The sequence below is a fragment of the Neltuma alba genome, unplaced genomic scaffold (genome assembly GCF_004799145.2).
Source record: "Neltuma alba isolate B1F8T4 unplaced genomic scaffold, ASM479914v2 tig00007969_pilon, whole genome shotgun sequence".
Taxonomy (NCBI): Eukaryota; Viridiplantae; Streptophyta; class Magnoliopsida; order Fabales; family Fabaceae; genus Neltuma; species Neltuma alba.
The window spans coordinates 4,678-23,788 of record NW_021634915.1 but is presented as its reverse complement, the minus strand read 5'-3'; the positions used below and the strand labels follow the sequence as shown (position 1 = coordinate 23,788).

Sequence of the window (19,111 nt, the reverse complement as noted above, 5' to 3'; positions counted from 1 at the left end):
CTACTGGTTATGGTTTCTGGTAGTGAACTTGGAGTCGTCAATGGAGATGCCTTCTTCTTCAGCTCGCTCTCCTCCAGACCTGTCCATGGTGCTCAGTCCTCCTTTGCGTCCCATCTCCTGAAACCCTTCTGTCCCCAGCTGCTCCTTCCTCGTCTGCCCTCCTCGCTGCCTCCCTTCATAATTAAACATCCAAATCTACTCAGTTATATACACTAAACAAAACTACTGTTCAAAGAAATATATATAGGAGAAGGATATTATTATGTATGTATATATGTGCCTTCAGCTAAGTGTTCCTGAGCCTCGAGGCTCTTGCCGCCGGTGCCGCCGGGGACGACGGTCTCTCCTTGCCTGGCCCTCTGGTCAAGCTCAGCTCGATGTTGTTGCGACGACGACATTTCTTCTTCTTCTTCTTCTGAGTAACACGTACGAGAGATGACTGATGCAAAGAGTTATTTGATGTGAATTCCCTGTTTTGTGACGAGTTGATTGAGGAAGTGTGCGATTTTTATGGTGGAGAGACGATGGAGGAGGCGAAGGTGGATGTTGACACGCTAGTCCTTATAATGATGCCACGTGGCAGAAGAGGTGGGCGAACGCTGCCACGGAGGTGGCTTCATTCGGTGACACAGCAGAGAATGACACGTACCACATCAATCAAACCAATACATTGATTTCTCGGTCTCCCGGGGGAAGTGAGAGGAGCTTAATACTTAGGTTGTTTCAAGCGAATCTTCCTCAAAATGAAGAATATTTAAACATCAAATTATGCTAAAAAGAAGCGAGTTATAAATTATTTTTTTAAAAGAACTAAAAAAAAAATTGTCGATCGACAACATTAAATCAAGACTTGATGGTTATATATCTCTCATTTTAGTTCAGGAGAAAGCTCAATTGAGGGCTACTGCCTCATACAGTTTATATAAGAGTTATGTTACTAATTTAAGAATATTAAAAATATTAGTTGAATTGATCATTTATAATAAATTGTGTTAATTTTTTTAAAATACCAGCTTTAATTATTCTTGGTGGAATACCCTTACAATCAATAATAATATTTTAAAAAAATTATAAATTAAAAAAATGAAGTGACTTTAAAATCTTATGTTTAGAATCAAATTTAATTTTTAATTGGCTCTCATATTAAGGATCATAGAATAAGTAGTAATTAAAAAAAATTGCGAATTGAATTAGATAAAATAATTGAAAAAAATTGGGGAAAGTCTCCCATTGGCAATTTTATCAATGAAGAGGAGCTAAATTAGAATAGTCGTGCTCTATGCGTACAAAATTTTGGAGAGTATCAAATATATATATATGGCCATAAAAATTTATCAAGCCATTGGGGCAGTTTTTCCAATTTCATCAAATGATTTTTTTTTTAATTTTTAATCTGCTTGCGAATTGATTTGTGTGTTACGTCTCCGTGCAGGTGGGAATGAGATTCTAAATGGTCAAAGATCAAAACATACCATTGGTTCGTCCCTCCTAAGAAGAAAAAAGACGAGTGGAGCAAGCGTTTCGCCTGGAGACGTATTAAACTTCAAACCCGAGGCGTTTAAAACGTTTAATACCCCCCCGCCCCAAAAAAAAAGGAAAAAAGAAACTCGGAATCAGGCCCCACTCAGAAAATGCAGAGAAATCCGTCCACCTTGGACTTCCTTTCACTCCCCCCCCCCCCCCCCCAACCCAACCCTCTTTCTATAAGATGGGGCAGCCTCCAGCGTCTTCATTCTATTCTGCCAGACACAAAAACCAGAACCAGCCATTCCCTTTGTTTCTGCTAGTTCTGCTTCAATGAGGTACGCAGTGTCAGATTTACAAAACTATGCAAGAAGCTGATATACATTTCATCGTGCTCTTTTTTTACATGCTTCTTCTCTCACTCCATCATTCTCCGTTTTCTATTCTTGTTGATCTTGTCGAGACTGCAACTGAGATTTGTGTTTTCTATATCATCTTTCACTCTTCATCCTCCTCCTCTGCTTTTACATGCTTCTTCTCTCACTCATGCCTTTCTGTTTTATGTTCCCGTTAACCATTTTGGCGATTGTGACTGAAATCTGGGCTTCTCTGCATCATAGGCAAGGAATCATGTTCAACATTTCCATGAGATGACTGATTTTTTTCTCCCGTAGAATTTTCTTGAAGAAAACAGGAATATCTTGTGTTTGCTTAACATATATTTATGCTACAGATAGGCAAGATACAGATGCTGTCATTGAACATAGTTGCTCTGTTTTCAGTTTCATTTAACAAATTTAGATCTTTACCGTCTTTCTGTCTGAGATTTCTAAAGATTTTCTGAATGAATATGCTCAGGGAGCAAGTGGTCAAACTCTTCAAAGAATTACGAGAGATCATGGACAAATTCTCGACGGTGTTGATTGCCTTACTTGCAGCCAAGAACGCGATAGACACAGAAGCGAACCCTCTGTTCAAAAAGCAGCACGTTAAACTTATGATGATGTTTCTGGTTCTGATTATTGTTCTTTACCATCTAACGTTGGTGATCAGAACAGTTCTTGTCCAGCTGCCTCTCCAGAACACTCGCCTTCCTCACATTCTAACACTCATTATCATAGCTCTGCTCGCAGGTTCTGCATCAGTTTTAGCTTTGGTCATCATTTGAAAGCTCCCCATCGGCCATTTCCTTTCATCAACGCGGGCCTTATGGCTCTCTATTCACTGTTGTCGTTGTTGTTGTTCATTGACTTTAATTTGGTACCGTCTTTGCGCTTTTCCGTGTCACTGAAATAACTTTGTATTTGATTGATTGGGATAATTAGAAGCTTATACGCATTTTAATATTTTATATCTCTTATTACTTTAGAATGTGGGATTTGTCTCTCCAACATCGTTAACTTTTTCCGGCTTTGGTTACATTGATTTCCCAAGTCATGTTGCTGAGGCATGATTGGAAAAGAACCAGTGCTACAGTATAAAAATCCACGACACGGATAATTTTACAAGTTAATACAATATTTGGTGTGTTAAATTTATTTTCATTTTGATTTTGATCCTCTCAATTTTTTTTTTAAAATATTAGTCTTATAATTTAATAAAAATAAAAATTTAGACTATTTTACCTCTAAAATCAAAGCTTATAATTTGAAGTTTAAGAGATTAATAACAAAATGAAAGTGTTATTAAAAAAAATGAAGACAAATTTAAATGACTAAAATTATATTAATCCAAACTGAGAAGTGGCATTTTATGTGCAGTTTGAATTAGAAAGAGAAATGGACAAGATGGTCACCAAAAAAAGAAAAAGAAATGGACACGTTATTTATCTTGACGTTGTGAACTCTACATGTGTTGAACCAAACTTAAGAAAATTTTGTGGCGAATCTTAGTATTTACAAATTATAGAGTAGGCCTTCTTCCTCATGTCTCCGTCACGAATTGAAGGAAAAAAAAGTAGATATTGCAGTGAGAACACAACATTTCGGGTCATGCTTCTGGGATTCACATATTTCAAGGAGATTCCCCCCCCCCCCCCGGATACACCCTAAGCCCATTTACAATTTGGTTGAGGCCTCAAAATTGAAAAGTCCCCAACACGTCTGGGCACAAATGGACTAAAAATGTTAAATTTGGATTTGAAATTTTGTTGGTCATGAAATGAATTAAATCGCTGCATTGGTCTCACAAGCAAAAACTTTAAATGCAAATTTGTTAGAATAATAAAATTCAGCCGTCAGAAAGTACATTATACGCGTAGGGGGTGTTTGGTTTGGGTAAAATATTTTTTAAAAAGTATTTTCACATAAGTCGATATAAAATTCTTCTCACATATTAATTTCGTATGCTGTAAATTCTTTTTAAATTATGGTTAATTTCCACCTGAACCACCCCTTATTGTTCCTTAATCCTAATCCTCATAATTATGATATAATTTGTTTCAAATGTTGCTGGAATTTTTCAGATGGCAATGGCTGAAAACATCAAGTTATATGGAAGGATCACAATTTAATTTTACAAAAGATAAATAATTTTTTAAGTGATCAATTATAACTTATTTTCACATGTGAATATAATTTTAATTTTTAGGATTCCTAGTAATCACAAGTAATATGCCTTGATTTTTTTTTTGCCGTAATAATAATATGTCTTGAATTGCATATTTTATCAGTGACCAACGGACATATTTTCTTATCAACAGGGAAGTGATCATTTTCCATACTTTTGTCAATCAACATGTGCACACACATATTTATAATTGATACTCATACATAATTATTGATTTACAGAAAATCCAGAAATTCTATGCAACTTCCAAGATCATTATTCGTACGTATGGGGTAAGGACAGAAATGTCCAAATATTCTGCTTATGATCCAACCTGGTCCTGGACTCTGGTGGCTGGTGGTGAGGCCAACGTGGCTGGTGGTGAGCGCACTAGAGGGGGAAGTGTTAAAAATTGTTGACTTTTTTCAAAAAAGAGTTGAGATAAGCTCTTGGGCGTTCGAAGGATGAATTCTATATAAGCCAACGTTGGCTCTGTAGTCACTTGTAACCCTAGTTGGAGCGAGCCACCAATTTCTCGGCTTTCCCTCTTTTTTCAACTTTGCTTGCACCCTTCCTCACTCAATAACTAGGATAAACATCGCCGTCAATCTAACTCTGTAAGGTGACTCACACTGCAAACCTCATTTCACCTGCTTTCATTGTTCCTTGTTTTTATGATAGCCTGATTCTGATTCCAACGAGATAAAAGATTGATTTTCCCCCTTTTTTCCTTGTTTTCTGAAGTTGCAGGGATTCAGTATTTGAGATACCATGTCGGATGATGAAAGGGAGGAGAAGGAGCTGGATCTCTCTTCTTCTGAAGTCGTCACAAAATACAAGAGCGCGGCTGAGATCGTCAACAGTGTGTTCCTCATTCTCTGTTTCTATTCTCTATCTTCACGGGCTAATTTTGTTTTTGTTTACCTGTTTAAGCAAAAATGCAGCTTCGTAGTCGGTTCCGTGTATTTTTGTTTCCTGGAAAAAATTGATACTGATAACTGACGGGTACACTTTGCAGAGGCTTTGCAACTAGTTGTTTCAGAATGTAAGCCGAAGGCCAAGATTGTAGACTTATGCGAGAAGGGGGATGCATTCATTAGAGAGTAAGTTTTTATTGCTCGTCCCGTTGGATATTGCAGCATACATAGTGTTGGATTTGTCTCTGAATGTATAATCTCTATATTTGTTTTCTATGATTTTTAGCTTATGGGATGTGCCCCCTTTTTTATGAAGGCAAACTGGTAACATGTACAAGAACGTGAAGAGGAAGATTGAGAAAGGCGTTGCGTTCCCAACTTGCATATCTGTGAACAATACAGTCTGTCATTTCTCACCCCTCGCCAGTGATGAGACAGTGTTGGAAGAAGGTGATATGGTGAAAATGTAAGACTCCAAGGCATATTTCTCTTATCAAAATTGAAGGAATGGGCGAAGCTTTTGCTATTTCTATCTTAATGGTTTCTTTGGTTGAACGTAGCGACATGGGGTGCCATATAGATGGGTTTATTGCTGTTGTGGCACATACGTTTGTTCTTCAGGAAGGGCCGGTTACAGGAAGGGCAGCTGATGCCATTGCAGCTGCTAATACTGCTGCTGAAGTGGCCTTGAGGCTTGTAAGACCAGGGAAAAAGGTAATTATGTATCCGATCTTTTATCTTGCAACTGTATTTGTAAATATTATGACGCTGTTCTCTCTGTTCCGCCATCTCTCCTGTCTGTAAATATTAGCTACTGGTCATTCCATGTGTATTATCTGGATATAGTTTTCCTCCTTGTTCTTTCTATAGTGTTTGATCTCTAAATGATGAAAAAACTACCTTGAGCTATGGATAAACTCCTATGAAGCTTCATTGTCATAGTTACACTGATAGAGGTCATCCTGGTTTTTCCTCCAGCACTTAGGATTCCTTTATGATGAATTCTTCAAATTCATGAAGTATTTGCTTTGATTTTGCTTGCATTTGGCAGGCTGTGGGGAAAATCAATATTTCATTGGTAGTTTTATTTATCTATCAAGTGTACTCTGTGCTCCATGCCTGTTTTTATCTATTAGTTTCATGGCCGATGGAGATAAGCTCAATGCTTATAAATATGAGCGCGCAGAGGCAGCCTGTGGGGAAAATCAATTTATTCAAGTTTTTAGTTATATCATGTTGGGTTTTTTTTTTTTTTTTTTTTTTGGGGTCTGGTAAGTGTACTCTGTGGTCCATGCCTTTTTTTATCTGAGTTTCATGGCCTATGGAGATAAGCTCAATTTTTATAAATACGAGCGCACAGAATTAGAAGCTTCTAAACATTACTTTTTGACCCTATATGATGAACATCTCCTAAAAAGCTATGGACATTGTCCAAGTGCGGCTTATGTCATAGTTACTCTGATAGGGTATCTGTTATGCCCGATGCAATCCTTTGTTTAGATGCTCAGTTGTTGGCTTTTATTGATGCACTTCTCCATATTTATGTTTCTTGGGTAGTTAAAAAGAATTGCAAATTCAGTGTCTTTTTCTCGTTGCAAAAATGATAGAATTTGTTGTAGATATGATTTACCTTTATATGTTTGTCTGTGTATCAATTTCATTAATTCTAGAATAAATTTGCAGCTTTTGCAGTTCAAACTTCAAAACAGTGTACCTTTAATTGCAAGGATATGTCTCATTGATGGCAACTTTGCCGAGGCTATCAATACCATATTGTTTCCTCCTTTCCCTGTTGCCTAAATTATAAATGGCTAAAAAAATTTAGTTTTGTGGTTCTGCTGATTTGTCTTTTATCAGTATAACTGCTTATTGCAGCCAACATCTTACACTAGACAATTCTATATATAATGATTTACACATGGAATTTGAGTTGTTTTAATTTAGACTGAGTAGCAACTCTTGTGGTTTAAAATGATGAACTTTTAGTTGAATAAATGTTTTATTAGTGGCAACTTTGCCGAGGTTATCGATGCCATATTGGTTTCCTCCTTTCCCTGTTGCCTAAATTGTAATTGGCTGAACAAATTTTGTTTCGTGATTTTGCTGATTTGTCTATTGTCAGTATCATTGCTTCTTGCAGCCAACACCTTACAATGCACAATACTAGAAGATTTGCTTGTGGCATTTGTTTTGTGTTAATTTAGAAATAAGTTGCAGCTTTTGTGGTTTCACTGGTGCATGTTCAAAATGTATATGGCATTTTATCATAAAAGTTTAAATGGCAACTTTGCCGAGGTTTTCAATGCAATATTGGTTTCCTCCTTTCCCTGTGCCTAGATCAAATTTGGCTGATGAATCAAATTTATGGTTGTCCTGACTTGTCAATTGTCAGTACCCTTGTTTCTTGGAGCCAATATGCTATAACAATCAAACTAATACCCTTAAATTATGTGAAGAAAATAGTTTGAACTTAGAATTTCATTGTCTAGTTGTTAAATGTAATTTAAGATAAATATAATGTGTTAAAGCTTTAATAATGGCAAATTGGCTGTGATAATTGATATCACTTTAGCTTTCTCCTTTCCCTGTTGCCTGAATGGAAACTGGCTAAAAAATGTCATGGTTGTGCTGACACATATTGTCAGTACATCTGTCTATGGTAGCTACTGTGCTATATGGATATTCAATCTCATAATCAAATGACTTGATGCTTGCAGTATGCCATTACTCTCCCACTTGTTCAACCTATACTCTTTTGTGAAAAGCTGTCTAATAGTAATTATTGTGCTTAGTGTAACGATACAGCAGTTCATGATGGAGTTGTTAATCAATGTCTTTTTGCCTGACAGAACAAGGATGTGACTGATGCAATTCAGAAGGTTGCTGCTGCTTATGATTGTAAAATTGTTGAAGGTGTTCTTAGCCACCAAATGAAGCAGTTTGTTATAGACGGGAATAAGGTTGTGCTGAGTGTGTCTAATCCAGAAACAAGGGTCGATGATGCAGAGTTTGAAGAGAATGAAGTTTATGCTATTGATATAGCAGCTAGCACTGGAGAAGGCAAGGTATGAAATTTTTACTAATTCATTTGACAGCATAATGCTGCAGCTCTTATGAATAGCTTACGCACGTCACTTGCAGCCTAAGCTGCTGGATGAGAAGCAGACAACTATCTATAAGAGGGCTGTTGACAAGAATTATCACTTGAAGATGAAAGCATCTAGGTTCATTTTCAGTGAAATAAGCCAAAAATTTCCAATTATGCCGTTCACTGCCAGGTAATAATGTTTTCATTATCCTGTTCAACTTTTTGCATTTTAAATCTATTTCTTTCACACCACTTGACATTATTTACCATATGCTAGGGCTTTGGAAGAGAAAAGAGCTCGATTGGGATTGGTGGAATGTATGAACCACGAACTCTTGCAGCCGTATCCTGTTCTTCATGAAAAGCCTGGTAAAATTGCCAGCTGAATGATTAGATCCCAATAAGTATTGGAATTCTGTGTTGCTTGCTAATATTGCACAATATCACACTATTTTCAGGTGATTTTGTTGCACACATCAAATTCACAGTCTTGCTGATGCCCAATGGATCGGATCGTATCACCTCTCATCCTCTCCAGGAATTGCGGCCCACAAAGACAATAGATGATCCTGAAATCAAGGCATGGCTAGCCTTGGGCACAAAAACAAAGAAGAAAGGTGGTGGAAAGAAAAAGAAAGGTAGACTGGAAGCTTGAATCTTCATGCCGAGATTCATCATTTGCCTAATCAATATGAATAGAATAATAACATTGCTAAGCTAATTGGTTGCAGGTAAAAAAGGTGACAAGGCAGATGAGCCGGCAGGTGAGTCCATGGAGGCAACAAATGGTGCGGAGTCTCAAGATTGAGTCTCTTCCTTTCCTTCTTTCCTCTCCCATATGACCTCTCAATTTTGGTACATTGTTCACCAAATTGTATTTGTTTGGATATGAGTTTATTAGTAATAGTGTTCAGAGTTTAGACATCGATTCTGATGTTAACTTCTTTATGCACAATTCAGTTGTTCATTCGTTGACCCAAATGCCATGCGCGCTTGAGCACGCTATTTAACTGCATGGTGTTGGAAAAATACTTTGATAGGTCTTTGAAGCTGAAAATAGTTTCTGATATGAATGCATTATGGAGACCCAGCTAAGCTTATCAAGGGACCTCATAATTAACAAAACGAGAAGCTCAAGGCAATGGTCACTGAATAGTAATGTGAAAGAGAACAATAACTGTAACCTCAGTTGCCCTGAATTTATTTACTTTAGGCCTCAAATATATATAATCAGGAAAAAATGCTCGGCATCCGAGCAATTCTATTTGTTTCAATAAACGAGGAAAAAAAAAACAAACGAACAAAAACTTGGTTATTTAGCACTTTGTAACTGGGTTCCGCAATGGGAGACCATGGAGAATAAGTTTTATGAATTAACATGATGTGATTAAACTTGTATCTATTGTACATATATGATATTTAACGTAACATGATATCGATACATATATCTGTTTTTTTTAGTGTAAATTACACTATAAGAAAGTTTTTGTATTTAGAACGGGAAGTGTATTTAACATAACATGAACTTATATCTATACATACAGTTATTTAACATTATGAGAATTAACATGATATGATTAAACCTTTTTTTGAAAGGGATAATTTATTTAAACGTGCCCTTTCCATAGGTGAGGGAAGGCACACCCCTACTCGTAGTGTACCCTGATGGAGACACACACACACACACAATGATAAAACTTGAAAGAGAGTTCTAGCATTAGACCATTGGTGGCCAATAATTTTATTGAACACTGGTAAAACCATAGAAATATTACTGTTAGAATTACGTTCTCTTTCTTATCATTCCAATGAAGAGGACTTTTTATCATTTTTGCAATAAGAAATAAAAAGAACTCGTTAAATATTTTTTAACAAAATATGTTTTTGTTTAGAATATTAATTTTTTAATTAATTATAAAAAAATTCAATTAATTAGCCTAACTCTTCTAATCATTAAATTTTATTAAAAACAAGTTTAAAATTTTAGAAAAATAATTAATTTTAATTAACTCATATATAGATAAAAAGTACTTGATTAGAATGTTTAAAAACACTTAATGACAAAAATCATCCATTTACACATCTTTTAACGAGAACTCGAATTGTGATTCATCAAGTTGTGAGAAACTAATCTTTTTCTGCTAGACTCAACTTCTCTTGGTATATCCCCTGGGCTTTGATTTCAATATGTTGGTGATGATGAATGGATCCCGACATGCCTGGACAAGTGGCAGAAGCTTTCGAGTTTGACAGACAGGCATGGACTTGGAGGGAGGCGGGCTAAGTTTTTGAGTTTTGTTGTGATCATGTCTTTACTTTGATGTTTTGGGCTTACGGCCCTTTCTCTATTAAAAAAAAAAACCTCCCCTTTCTCTATCCCAAAAAAAAAAAAAGCAACTTAATGCAGCCGTTTCATGATGTTCCCCGACGCGCGCGCTACCTCCCAATCAGACAATTCCTAAAATCTGATTGGTCAATATGCGTGTTGGCACCATAAGTTGCCACGTGTATTTAACGGCCTTAACCTCGAAGCATCTGGATTTGCAGTTCCCGCGAACGGCGAACCTATTTATCGAACCTCAATATTCGTTTCTGTTCTTCAGGCGGAAAAAAACAAAAAGGATCTTTCCGATACCCAAATCCAATTCTCTCGTTCAAATTTCACACTCTTCGGACAACAATATCTTATTAGCGAAACTTTGGTTGGAGTATGAAGAGCCGGCATTTATGTTTATGGATAATCTTTATGACCTTTATGGGTTTTCATGCAAGCTTGCACGCGAAAACTATCGATCCTTACAAGGTAAGTGCTTGTTGTCTTGAAGCAGAATACTATGCTACCGTCGATGAAGTGATTGGAGAAGTCGACATCGGCTATAACGATGATGGAATGATCACGGTTTAGTAATGAGGCTTGATCCCGATTGGGGATTGTGAATTCTAGATTTTGAGGGGTGGAAAGCTGTCGAATTTGGGGTTTATTGTTTGAATGTCTAAGGATAATTGGCGAGATAGTGAACATGTGTTCTTATACTAGCATGATTGATGGATACGCGTTCTTAAAGTCGGCTTGCGGTGAGCTTGACTGAGATAAACAGTTTTAATGGGTTAATTTTGAGTAGTCTTTACTTGGAAATTCTAGCTTAGTTTTATGTAAATAGCTCTTTTGCATGACCAGGTTTAGGTCTTTTGAATAATGCATATTAATGTGGCGTTTAATTTGTTAAGGAAAAGAAATTATATTTTGCCTGAACATGATTTTCATCTCAACCAAAAACCACTGCTAAGCATGCTCTAAGAGTTAGGTTTTCGGTTAAGGATTATCTTATAAATTCTTTTTTTTTTTTTAAAAGTAATCATCAAGCAAGATGGCAACATAGTCTCGCATTTTAATTACTTTTTTTTCCTTGTTATGAATTCTTATTTAATTATTGTTGTACAGGAGCATATACTAAATTGCACATATTTGGTTTTACCAGGTCCTTGGGGTTGATAAAAATGCAAGTCAACGGGAAATTCAGAAGGCTTTCCACAAGTATGTCTTCTAAATTATTGTTTGTTGTCACAAGCAAGACTCTCCTCTATATTTCTGCAACTGATTGTGCTTCATTGATGAGTGTTTTCTAAAAGCTCATATATGAAAATGTTAGCGTCTTTCATATTGCTGCAAATACAAGCAAGCTTTCTTTAAAATAGAAATAGTGGCGTAATATGGATACCTTCATCGATATACCAACCCAAAAGATTCACTCATCAGAAAGCATGCAAAATATTAATACGTGCTTACTTTAGTGCACAAAAAGAAACTTGGAGAAGAATAGGATATTTCATAGTGCTTATTGAAATCGGTACTGTTGTTATGATTGTCATCAATAAGGGTGGATGTTTAATATGTGTTTTTAAAGTGATGTTATCTTAAATCTGTATAGCTCACTACGTTTAGTATCAGCCAAAATAAGCTGGATTTAGTTTAATGTTGGAAAGAATTTTAATGTGGAGGTTTTGCCTTTAAAATGGCAAATCGATATCATTGACTAGACAAGCATTTTTTGTTCATTGCTCTTATTTTGTTATGTAGGCTCTCTCTGCAGTATCACCCGGACAAGAACAAAAGCAAGGGTGCACAGGAGAAGTTTTCTCAGATCAATAATGGTAAATAAAATTGCTCGCTTCCTCTGCCCCATGTGCACAAATACACCCGCTGCTTCCTGTGACATGATATTTTGAATGCCTAGCTTCATTTTATTTCTTATTTGAGATGCTCACGTGCTTGCCTCTTTTTCCCCCTTTCCTTTCACAGCGTATGAGATTTTGTCAGATGAAGAGAAAAGGAAGAATTATGACATGTACGGTGACGAGAAAGGCAATCCTGGATTTGGAGCTGGTCATCCTGGGGATCAGGGTGGATATACTTATTTCACAGGTGGTGGACCAGGACAAAGTCAGTTTAACTTCAAACCCGGACAATGGCAGGATATGGGTGGGCAGGGAGGTTCTCATTCATTCTCCTTCTCCTTTGGCGGGTCTGGTGGTCCTAGTTCTTTTGGATTTGGTTTGGATGACCTTTTTGGTAGTTTTTTTGGTGGTGGAGGACATGGTGGTGGGAATCGGTTTGGTGGTTTTGGCGGTTCAACTGGTTCTCAATCTGGACCCAAGAGTTCCGGTAAAAGTTTTGGAACCATAAATTCCCAAATCTTCAAAAAGGAAATAGTTGATCAAGGCAGGACTTGGCTTTTGTTATCGTATACACCCTCATTGAAGGGGCTCCAACACTTTGAATCCATTATAGAGGATGTCAACAGTTCACTGCAAGGAGCTATAAAGGTTTATTCATTATTATCTCTTGTTTTCTATTTTGATAATTGTTTGGAGTTTCATGGCTTATTTCTCTTTTATGTGACAGGTTGGAAGTATTGATTGTGTAAAGGAGGCCTCTTTGTGTCAGCAGCTTGGCACATATCCCCGAAGATTTCCAAGGGTTTTTGTTTATTCTTACAAGGGAAATGAAAAGGGTTCTTTGGTAGAATACAGTGGTGACTTGGTTGCTAAGAATTTAAAGGCTTTCTGTCAAGACCACCTGCCAAGGTTTTCAAAGCGAGCTGACTTGAATTCTCTTGATGAATTTTTAACTTCTGCAAAGTTGCCTGGGGTGATGCTTCTGTCTGCTAAGAAAGATACTCCCGTAATTTGGCGTGTTCTTAGTGGTCTGTATCACAAGCGCTTTACTTTCAGTGATGTCCAGGTATGTTAATGCTGGCTATAAAACTCCCTTATATGTTTCTATATTTTGCCCCGTAGTGTTTGGTCTTGCCCTTTGTCCTGCTTTATTTAATTCTATTGAGCGAGTAGGAAGAGGCCAGAAAGCTCCCAGTAAATTGTATGCAGACATTTTGTTTTAACTACTGCTTGCATGGTGAAGGGGATCCAATTTAAGAATTTTTGTGGAAGGCTGATTGATCTTAATAAAGATATATATGGTGATCACTTTTCTAAAATGATATGACAAGATTGAACAATTTATATGGAAAACGATGCTTCTTGTTTCTTTTTGTTTTGAATAGAGATCTAATGTTTTGGCTGATATGTGCAGGTTCATGATGTTTCCGATCCAAGAGTGAAAAAGCTTGGAGTTGATGCGCTCCCGGCCATAATAGGTTGGCTACCTAATGGAGAGAAGCAGATTCTGAAAACAGGGATTTCCGTAAAAGATATAAAATCTGCAGTTCATGATCTCAGTAATATACTTGATAGTTTTGAAAAAATAAGCAAAAAGGCAGGATCAAGACAGGCCAAAAAAGCATCCACTGATTCGGATGAGAGCCAGATACAATTCCTTTCTCGATCAAACTTTGATGTTCTTTGTGGCGAGAGAACCCCAGTCTGCATAATTGGTTCCTTTAGATCCTCTAAAGCCAGAGAAAAGCTGCAAACAATCCTATCTTTGGTAAGTGTATCTTTCATTTAATCATGGTTTTCTATGGCTATAATTATTTTTTGTCCAAGAGGAACAAATTATATATTACCCTGATGTTCTTAGTTCAATGTTTGTTAACAGCAATACACAGACAACTAAGATTTTTGATTTGTGCAATATCTACACTTCAGTAATGAATCAGTTTAATCAAGGAAACCTACCAGAAGATAAACATATTTTCAAAAGTAACAAAAGATAATTCTTTTCTTCTCGGGGTTTTCTCGTCATTTCCTTCTTTTCTTGTCCTTGAGAAGTGGACTGGGAGGTTAAGGGTGGGAGTGAAACTGTAATACATCGGGTTAGTTAGCAAAGGGATTTTCTAATTTAATTACTTTATCAATAGATGACTGCTCTCAACTCTTTTCATATTGACTTGATTTGAATCAAAGGTAATTACATAGGTTACTGAGATTTGAAATTTGAGGTTGAAAATTACATTTGAACCTTAAATTAAATTAGGAATTTGGAGAACCAAGGCAGGAGGTTATGGTTCTGACTTTTTAACAGCATCCAAAGGGAGCACCACCTGAAGCTTGTTAATGTTGTTCTGTAATTTTGTTCTCTGTATGTATAATCCTTTATTCCACCAAATCTTTTAATCAGACTTTGCATGTTTGTAATTTCAGGTCTCTCAAAAATCTTTCTCAAGGCAATCAAATCAAGCATCAGGCTCCAAGGACTCCATTTCCTATGCCCTTTTGGACGCCACAAAGCAACCTTCTTTTCTTAAAGCATTTGATAAAACCGGATTTAAGTCATCAAATATGTTCTTGATTGCCTACAAACCTAAAAGAAGGAAGTTCACTTCATTTCTGGGTGAAATGACGATAGAGGAAGTTGAGAATTTCGTCAGCTCAGTTCTAAACGGAGATATACCGTTCAGGGAAACAAGAGAGAAGCCTGTACTCATGTAGAGCTTTAGGCAATGACACTGATTTTTGCAGTGTTACGATGTCATGTACATATTCAATCGAGTTATATGCTATAGTATCACTATGTTGATCCTTTCTTGTCCTAATGTGTGGAGATATTTCTGGATGTTCCTAGCAAGGGCGGTTTTTAGGACGCAAGATGTTCTTCAGCAAGTTAAAACAAAAGATTTTACAGAAGTTTTTGAGATTTGAGAGCATCCTTTTTTTTTCCCCCCTCTTTTAAAAAAATCATCATATGATGTTAAATTGCATAAAAGCATCATTTATTAACTTAATATGGACATAAGAAAATTGCACCTGGGTTTCTGCGTATGCTTGGGCTAATCTTGTCAGGCTGAGGAAAGTGTTTCTTCAAATAGAAAAACTTTGTAATGAAAACTCCTATAGGGGGGGAAAAAAAAAAAAGAACAGAGAGCAAACTTTTTGGTGGGTCGGTTGTATGGATCGTGTAATACTAACAAAGTCCATAAATAGGTTTTTAATTAAAGATCATTGAGCATTGTGTTCAATTTTTCTTTATCTTTTTTCAGAAGACTGTCTGATTTATTGGTACAAATAAGCAAAACTGTGTCGCGCATAGTGAATAAACAAATTACAGATGAAGATATTTTAGCGGGGGTTTTTCTGGGGCCAAGAAAGGGAAATGCTTAGATCATGTATTGGAAAATTACGTTAATTTGAAACGGGAAATAGTAATTTAAAGGGGCTAAACCGACAAAATATGTATATGTTTTTATTTTTGGGAAAAAAAAGTACTTTGAATGTTGATTAATGATTAATTTTTACCTGTTAAGATTTAAAAAAAAAATTCGATATCACTTATGTTAAGAGTGTCTCAATTTCAAAGAATGGATGATATGATGGTCAGCTTGTTGACCTTCCCAAGCCACAATTCCTGCCTTGCCTTCTGACGCGTGTCCTCCCAAAACTCTCTTCGAAAACCAACAAAGTTTTTCTCGCCTTCCATTTGATTCTGATCTCTGTTAATTATTCAAAAACTACACAGGAATAGACGTTAACAACAGCAACAACATTACAACACAGTTTTAGTGGACGCGTTTGGCTCATAGATTTTACTTTAAGAGGCTATGACGTGGTTTTGTTGATTAATAAAAGCCCAAAGCAGAATTCTCTCCGAGCGAAGCTGCTCGTGCCACAGTTTTTTGTTTAATATTAAAACTAATTAACTAATTTAAATTATTTTAAAAATTAGTTAAATTAGTTATTTATAATAAATAAGTATTATTTTTTCTCAAATATTCTTATTAATCAAGTATATTAGTTAGAACTACCATTATTATAAGGATTATTTTGAAAAGAAAAATATATAAAAGACAAGATAAATTGAAATTTTATATTTAGAATTAAAATAAAAATTAAACAAGTTGTTACGTTAAGCACAGGAGGCAGTAGTATTCCTCCGGTCCTTAATATAAAACTCATTTAACTAATTTGATTAGATTAAGGAAGTTAGGTAAGTTAGTTAATTATAAGAAAATTGACACATTTTTCCTAAAACACCATAATCATCTTTCTTAATACCCCATCTCCCTCTTCTACTTGATTATGGTTGAGGGAGTATCCATAGGGGTAATTTAGAGAAAATTAATAAATATGAGAAATGGGTCTTATATTTAGGATCAAAACCAACTCAAGAATTGAGTCTTATATTAAAGACCGGAGGAGTATTATTTTTTGAGATGGACTTTGAAAATATTATTCATTCCGGAAAGCACAAAACAAGCGACGACCTACCCCTGTTTTCTTTTTTCAACCTCCCCTTTACCACCTTTCCTTACGGTTTTGACTTTTGACCAACTCCAACTCTTTTTTTTTTTTTTTACCGGAACTCCAATTCATTTTTATCAATTGTTCTAAATTATTAACAGAATTCTTAGGCCAATTTTGATTCCATCCATTTTTATTAATTATTAATTTATTACCGTTGAGAGGGGGAAAATAAGGGAGAGCGCAGACGAAGTAATTCATAAATTAATCCATTTTATGAATCCAATAAAACAAAACAAAAAAAAAATTGCCCGTCAATAAATATCTTGTCAAATTCGCATGAATTACTTTCAACGCTCTGGTTACAATCGCGTACATAGTTTGACACGTACACGAGTACCCACTTATATATTAATTATTAATTAATGTTATACTACATACGATCCAATCCTTTTGAGATATATGAAAGAAAAAGGTGGGATCATGGAATGGTTGGTAGTCGTTGGGTAGTAATTTCAAGATGAGTCTGGATGGTTCTTGAACTCTCCAGGGCCTCTACAAATGGAATCCCATAAACACTATGCTTCTGTTTTCCCGGTTTTAAATATAAATTTTTTTTATAGTCTAAATTTTAGATTACAAAAAGAATCTTATATTTAGGAACGGATGAGTATTTGATATAAATCATTAAGAATATAAGAGGTAAATATTATAATTAAAATCGCAAAAAATTATTTAAAAATATTTAGTATAAAAAATTATTTGTTACTTAAAATTAAACAAAATTATACACGTGGGATTTGGTGTAGCGTTTATTATTAACACCAACATATGTTAAAAGCGCTGCCTCGGGAAAAGATAAAAAGAAATGAAAACTAGGTTGCTATTGCTAAAAGAGAAAGAAAAGAAAATAAAAGAAAAGGAGGAATCTTTTACATAAAGCTAAAATTATTTTTAAATACTTAACTAAATTTACTCAAAGGCTCAACTGAGACCTTTACCATAGTTTTAATTTGCAAAAGTCATTTGAAATTCTTTCGTTCATACTTACACAAAAATGCAATTTGTCCCTTTCATTTGCCTCTGAAAGGATTAAAGTTTCAAAAAGGTTGTTCCATATCTCGTGATTTGCTGGCACTTTCAAAGACCACCATTCAAGTTATTTATTCGAACTTGCCGTCCAAGAAAGGGAAAACGAAAGAAAAAGAGCTATTGTTATTATCATCATTGTTGTTTTGTATTAATCATTTAAAGTTGCTTTTCAATCAAATTTGCAACTAAGAGAGAATGGTTATATACATTAATCCCAGAAACGAATCATCTAAATTGATTTTCTGAAGTAAAAAGTTTCATTTGAACCTTTTTGATTCACCCTTTTCCAATTTTTAAAAATGTAGACCACATTTCACATGAATTGGCAAGTTCATATAGTTGCAAATATAATGAATAAATGCGACTCAAACTAGTCCTGCACTATGACTTAAAACAGACTTAAAACTATGAATTCACTCTCTAATTGGAGTCTATTATAGTATTATTAGTGCTACAAATGATCTAATGAAAGTTACTTATACCAGAATTATATGTTTTTCTCAATGGAGTAATTTTAGGACCCAGTTTTAACTGTTTTTCAAAAGCCTATTGATAATTTGATTTTTGTAGATCCTCCAGCAACATCTACTATCAAAAATAAAAAATCAGATCACATATGTTTCTTTTTTGCCTTTATTACCCTTTATTACCCAAAAAAATGGATATGAATCAAATTCAAACTAGTAGCTATTTTAGGTTCTTGGTGAGGAAAAATAGGATTTTGGGTAGAGTTGGAAAGACGAAAATTAGAATATGGGAAGTTAAAAAATTATTTGTTCACCTAATTATGTAAAAAATTATTGAATGTGATCATGATATGATCTAATAAAATAGTACTCCTTCCTGTCCTAAATATAAGACTTGTAATTTACATTATAAGATGGGTCTATGAGTCTAACATTTAAGATAGGAGAAGTATTAATCCATTAATTCATCCCTAAATATATGAATTAACCAAATAATCAGCCTGTAGACTTTCGTCTGTCATGTCTCTCTTTTTCCTATTTTCAGCCTGATTCAACACGAAAGAATTGGCCAACATCAGACACCCTGGCATTTGCGGGCCAAAATTATCATATTAAAAGAAAAAGAAAAAAAAATCACATGTAAGATACCCAATTTTGAATTTAAGAATTGAAGTTTTGGCACCAAAAAAAAAAAAAGAATTTAAGAATTGAAGTACTCTATGGCCAAAAAATAGTTGATAGAGCTGGATTTGGAATTTAAGGTACAAATGGCCGCTGAATAACGCTGCATTTTATTCCAAGACTTTTGACATTATTGCTGCTCTCAGTAACATGTTTTACTTGACGGCCAATTTTTTTATTATTATAATTAATTGCGGCACCTGCTTAAGACTTTAAATGTA

The 19,111-nt window shown here is 35.3% G+C and overlaps 3 protein-coding genes across 4 annotated transcripts; 2 read left to right on the top strand and 1 right to left on the bottom strand.

Moving 5' to 3' along the window:
• On the bottom strand, window positions 1–398 carry LOC114753514 (em protein H5-like). Its single transcript, XM_028942196.1, has 2 exons — window positions 281–398; window positions 1–173 (listed from the first exon to the last, which is right to left on the bottom strand). The coding sequence occupies exons 1-2, from the start codon at window positions 396–398 to the stop codon at window positions 1–3; spliced, it is 291 nt and encodes a 96-aa protein (XP_028798029.1).
• Window positions 399–4,573: 4,175 nt separating this feature from the next.
• LOC114753511 (ERBB-3 BINDING PROTEIN 1) lies at window positions 4,574–9,104 on the top strand. 2 transcript variants are annotated; one of them, XM_028942191.1, is made up of 10 exons: window positions 4,574–4,633; window positions 4,756–4,873; window positions 5,030–5,114; window positions 5,245–5,394; window positions 5,489–5,642; window positions 7,778–7,993; window positions 8,070–8,206; window positions 8,294–8,385; window positions 8,475–8,654; window positions 8,748–9,104. In XM_028942191.1, exons 2-10 carry the CDS (start codon window positions 4,783–4,785, stop codon window positions 8,822–8,824), a joined length of 1,182 nt encoding a protein of 393 aa, XP_028798024.1. In that variant the 5' UTR covers window positions 4,574–4,633; window positions 4,756–4,782; the 3' UTR covers window positions 8,825–9,104. The 2 variants fall into 2 exon arrangements, with proteins under 2 accessions (XP_028798024.1, XP_028798025.1); XM_028942192.1 differs by having other exon boundaries at window positions 4,612–4,628.
• A 1,543-nt stretch (window positions 9,105–10,647) lies between these two features.
• LOC114753512 (dnaJ protein ERDJ3A-like) lies at window positions 10,648–14,995 on the top strand. Its single transcript, XM_028942193.1, has 7 exons — window positions 10,648–10,819; window positions 11,496–11,551; window positions 12,095–12,168; window positions 12,317–12,840; window positions 12,920–13,258; window positions 13,607–13,960; window positions 14,617–14,995. Exons 1-7 carry the CDS (start codon window positions 10,727–10,729, stop codon window positions 14,902–14,904), a joined length of 1,728 nt encoding a protein of 575 aa, XP_028798026.1. The 5' UTR covers window positions 10,648–10,726; the 3' UTR covers window positions 14,905–14,995.
• The last annotated feature ends 4,116 nt before the right edge of the window (window positions 14,996–19,111 follow it).

Excerpts from the sequence above, each read along its gene's own strand:
- LOC114753514 (XM_028942196.1), bottom strand. The coding sequence starts at position 398 with ATGTCGTCGTCGCAACAACATCGAGCTGAGCTTGACCAGAGGGCCAGG. Across the intron at positions 174-280 it reads TCAGGAACACTTAGCTGAAG|GGAGGCAGCGAGGAGGGCAG; the intron begins GCACATATATAC and ends TTAATTATGAAG.
- LOC114753511 (XM_028942191.1), top strand. The coding sequence starts at position 4,783 with ATGTCGGATGATGAAAGGGAGGAGAAGGAGCTGGATCTCTCTTCTTCT. Across the intron at positions 5,395-5,488 it reads GAAGGTGATATGGTGAAAAT|CGACATGGGGTGCCATATAG; the intron begins GTAAGACTCCAA and ends GGTTGAACGTAG. Across the intron at positions 8,386-8,474 it reads TGTTCTTCATGAAAAGCCTG|GTGATTTTGTTGCACACATC; the intron begins GTAAAATTGCCA and ends CACTATTTTCAG.
- LOC114753512 (XM_028942193.1), top strand. The coding sequence starts at position 10,727 with ATGAAGAGCCGGCATTTATGTTTATGGATAATCTTTATGACCTTTATG. Across the intron at positions 12,841-12,919 it reads CACTGCAAGGAGCTATAAAG|GTTGGAAGTATTGATTGTGT; the intron begins GTTTATTCATTA and ends TTTATGTGACAG. Across the intron at positions 13,961-14,616 it reads TGCAAACAATCCTATCTTTG|GTCTCTCAAAAATCTTTCTC; the intron begins GTAAGTGTATCT and ends TTGTAATTTCAG.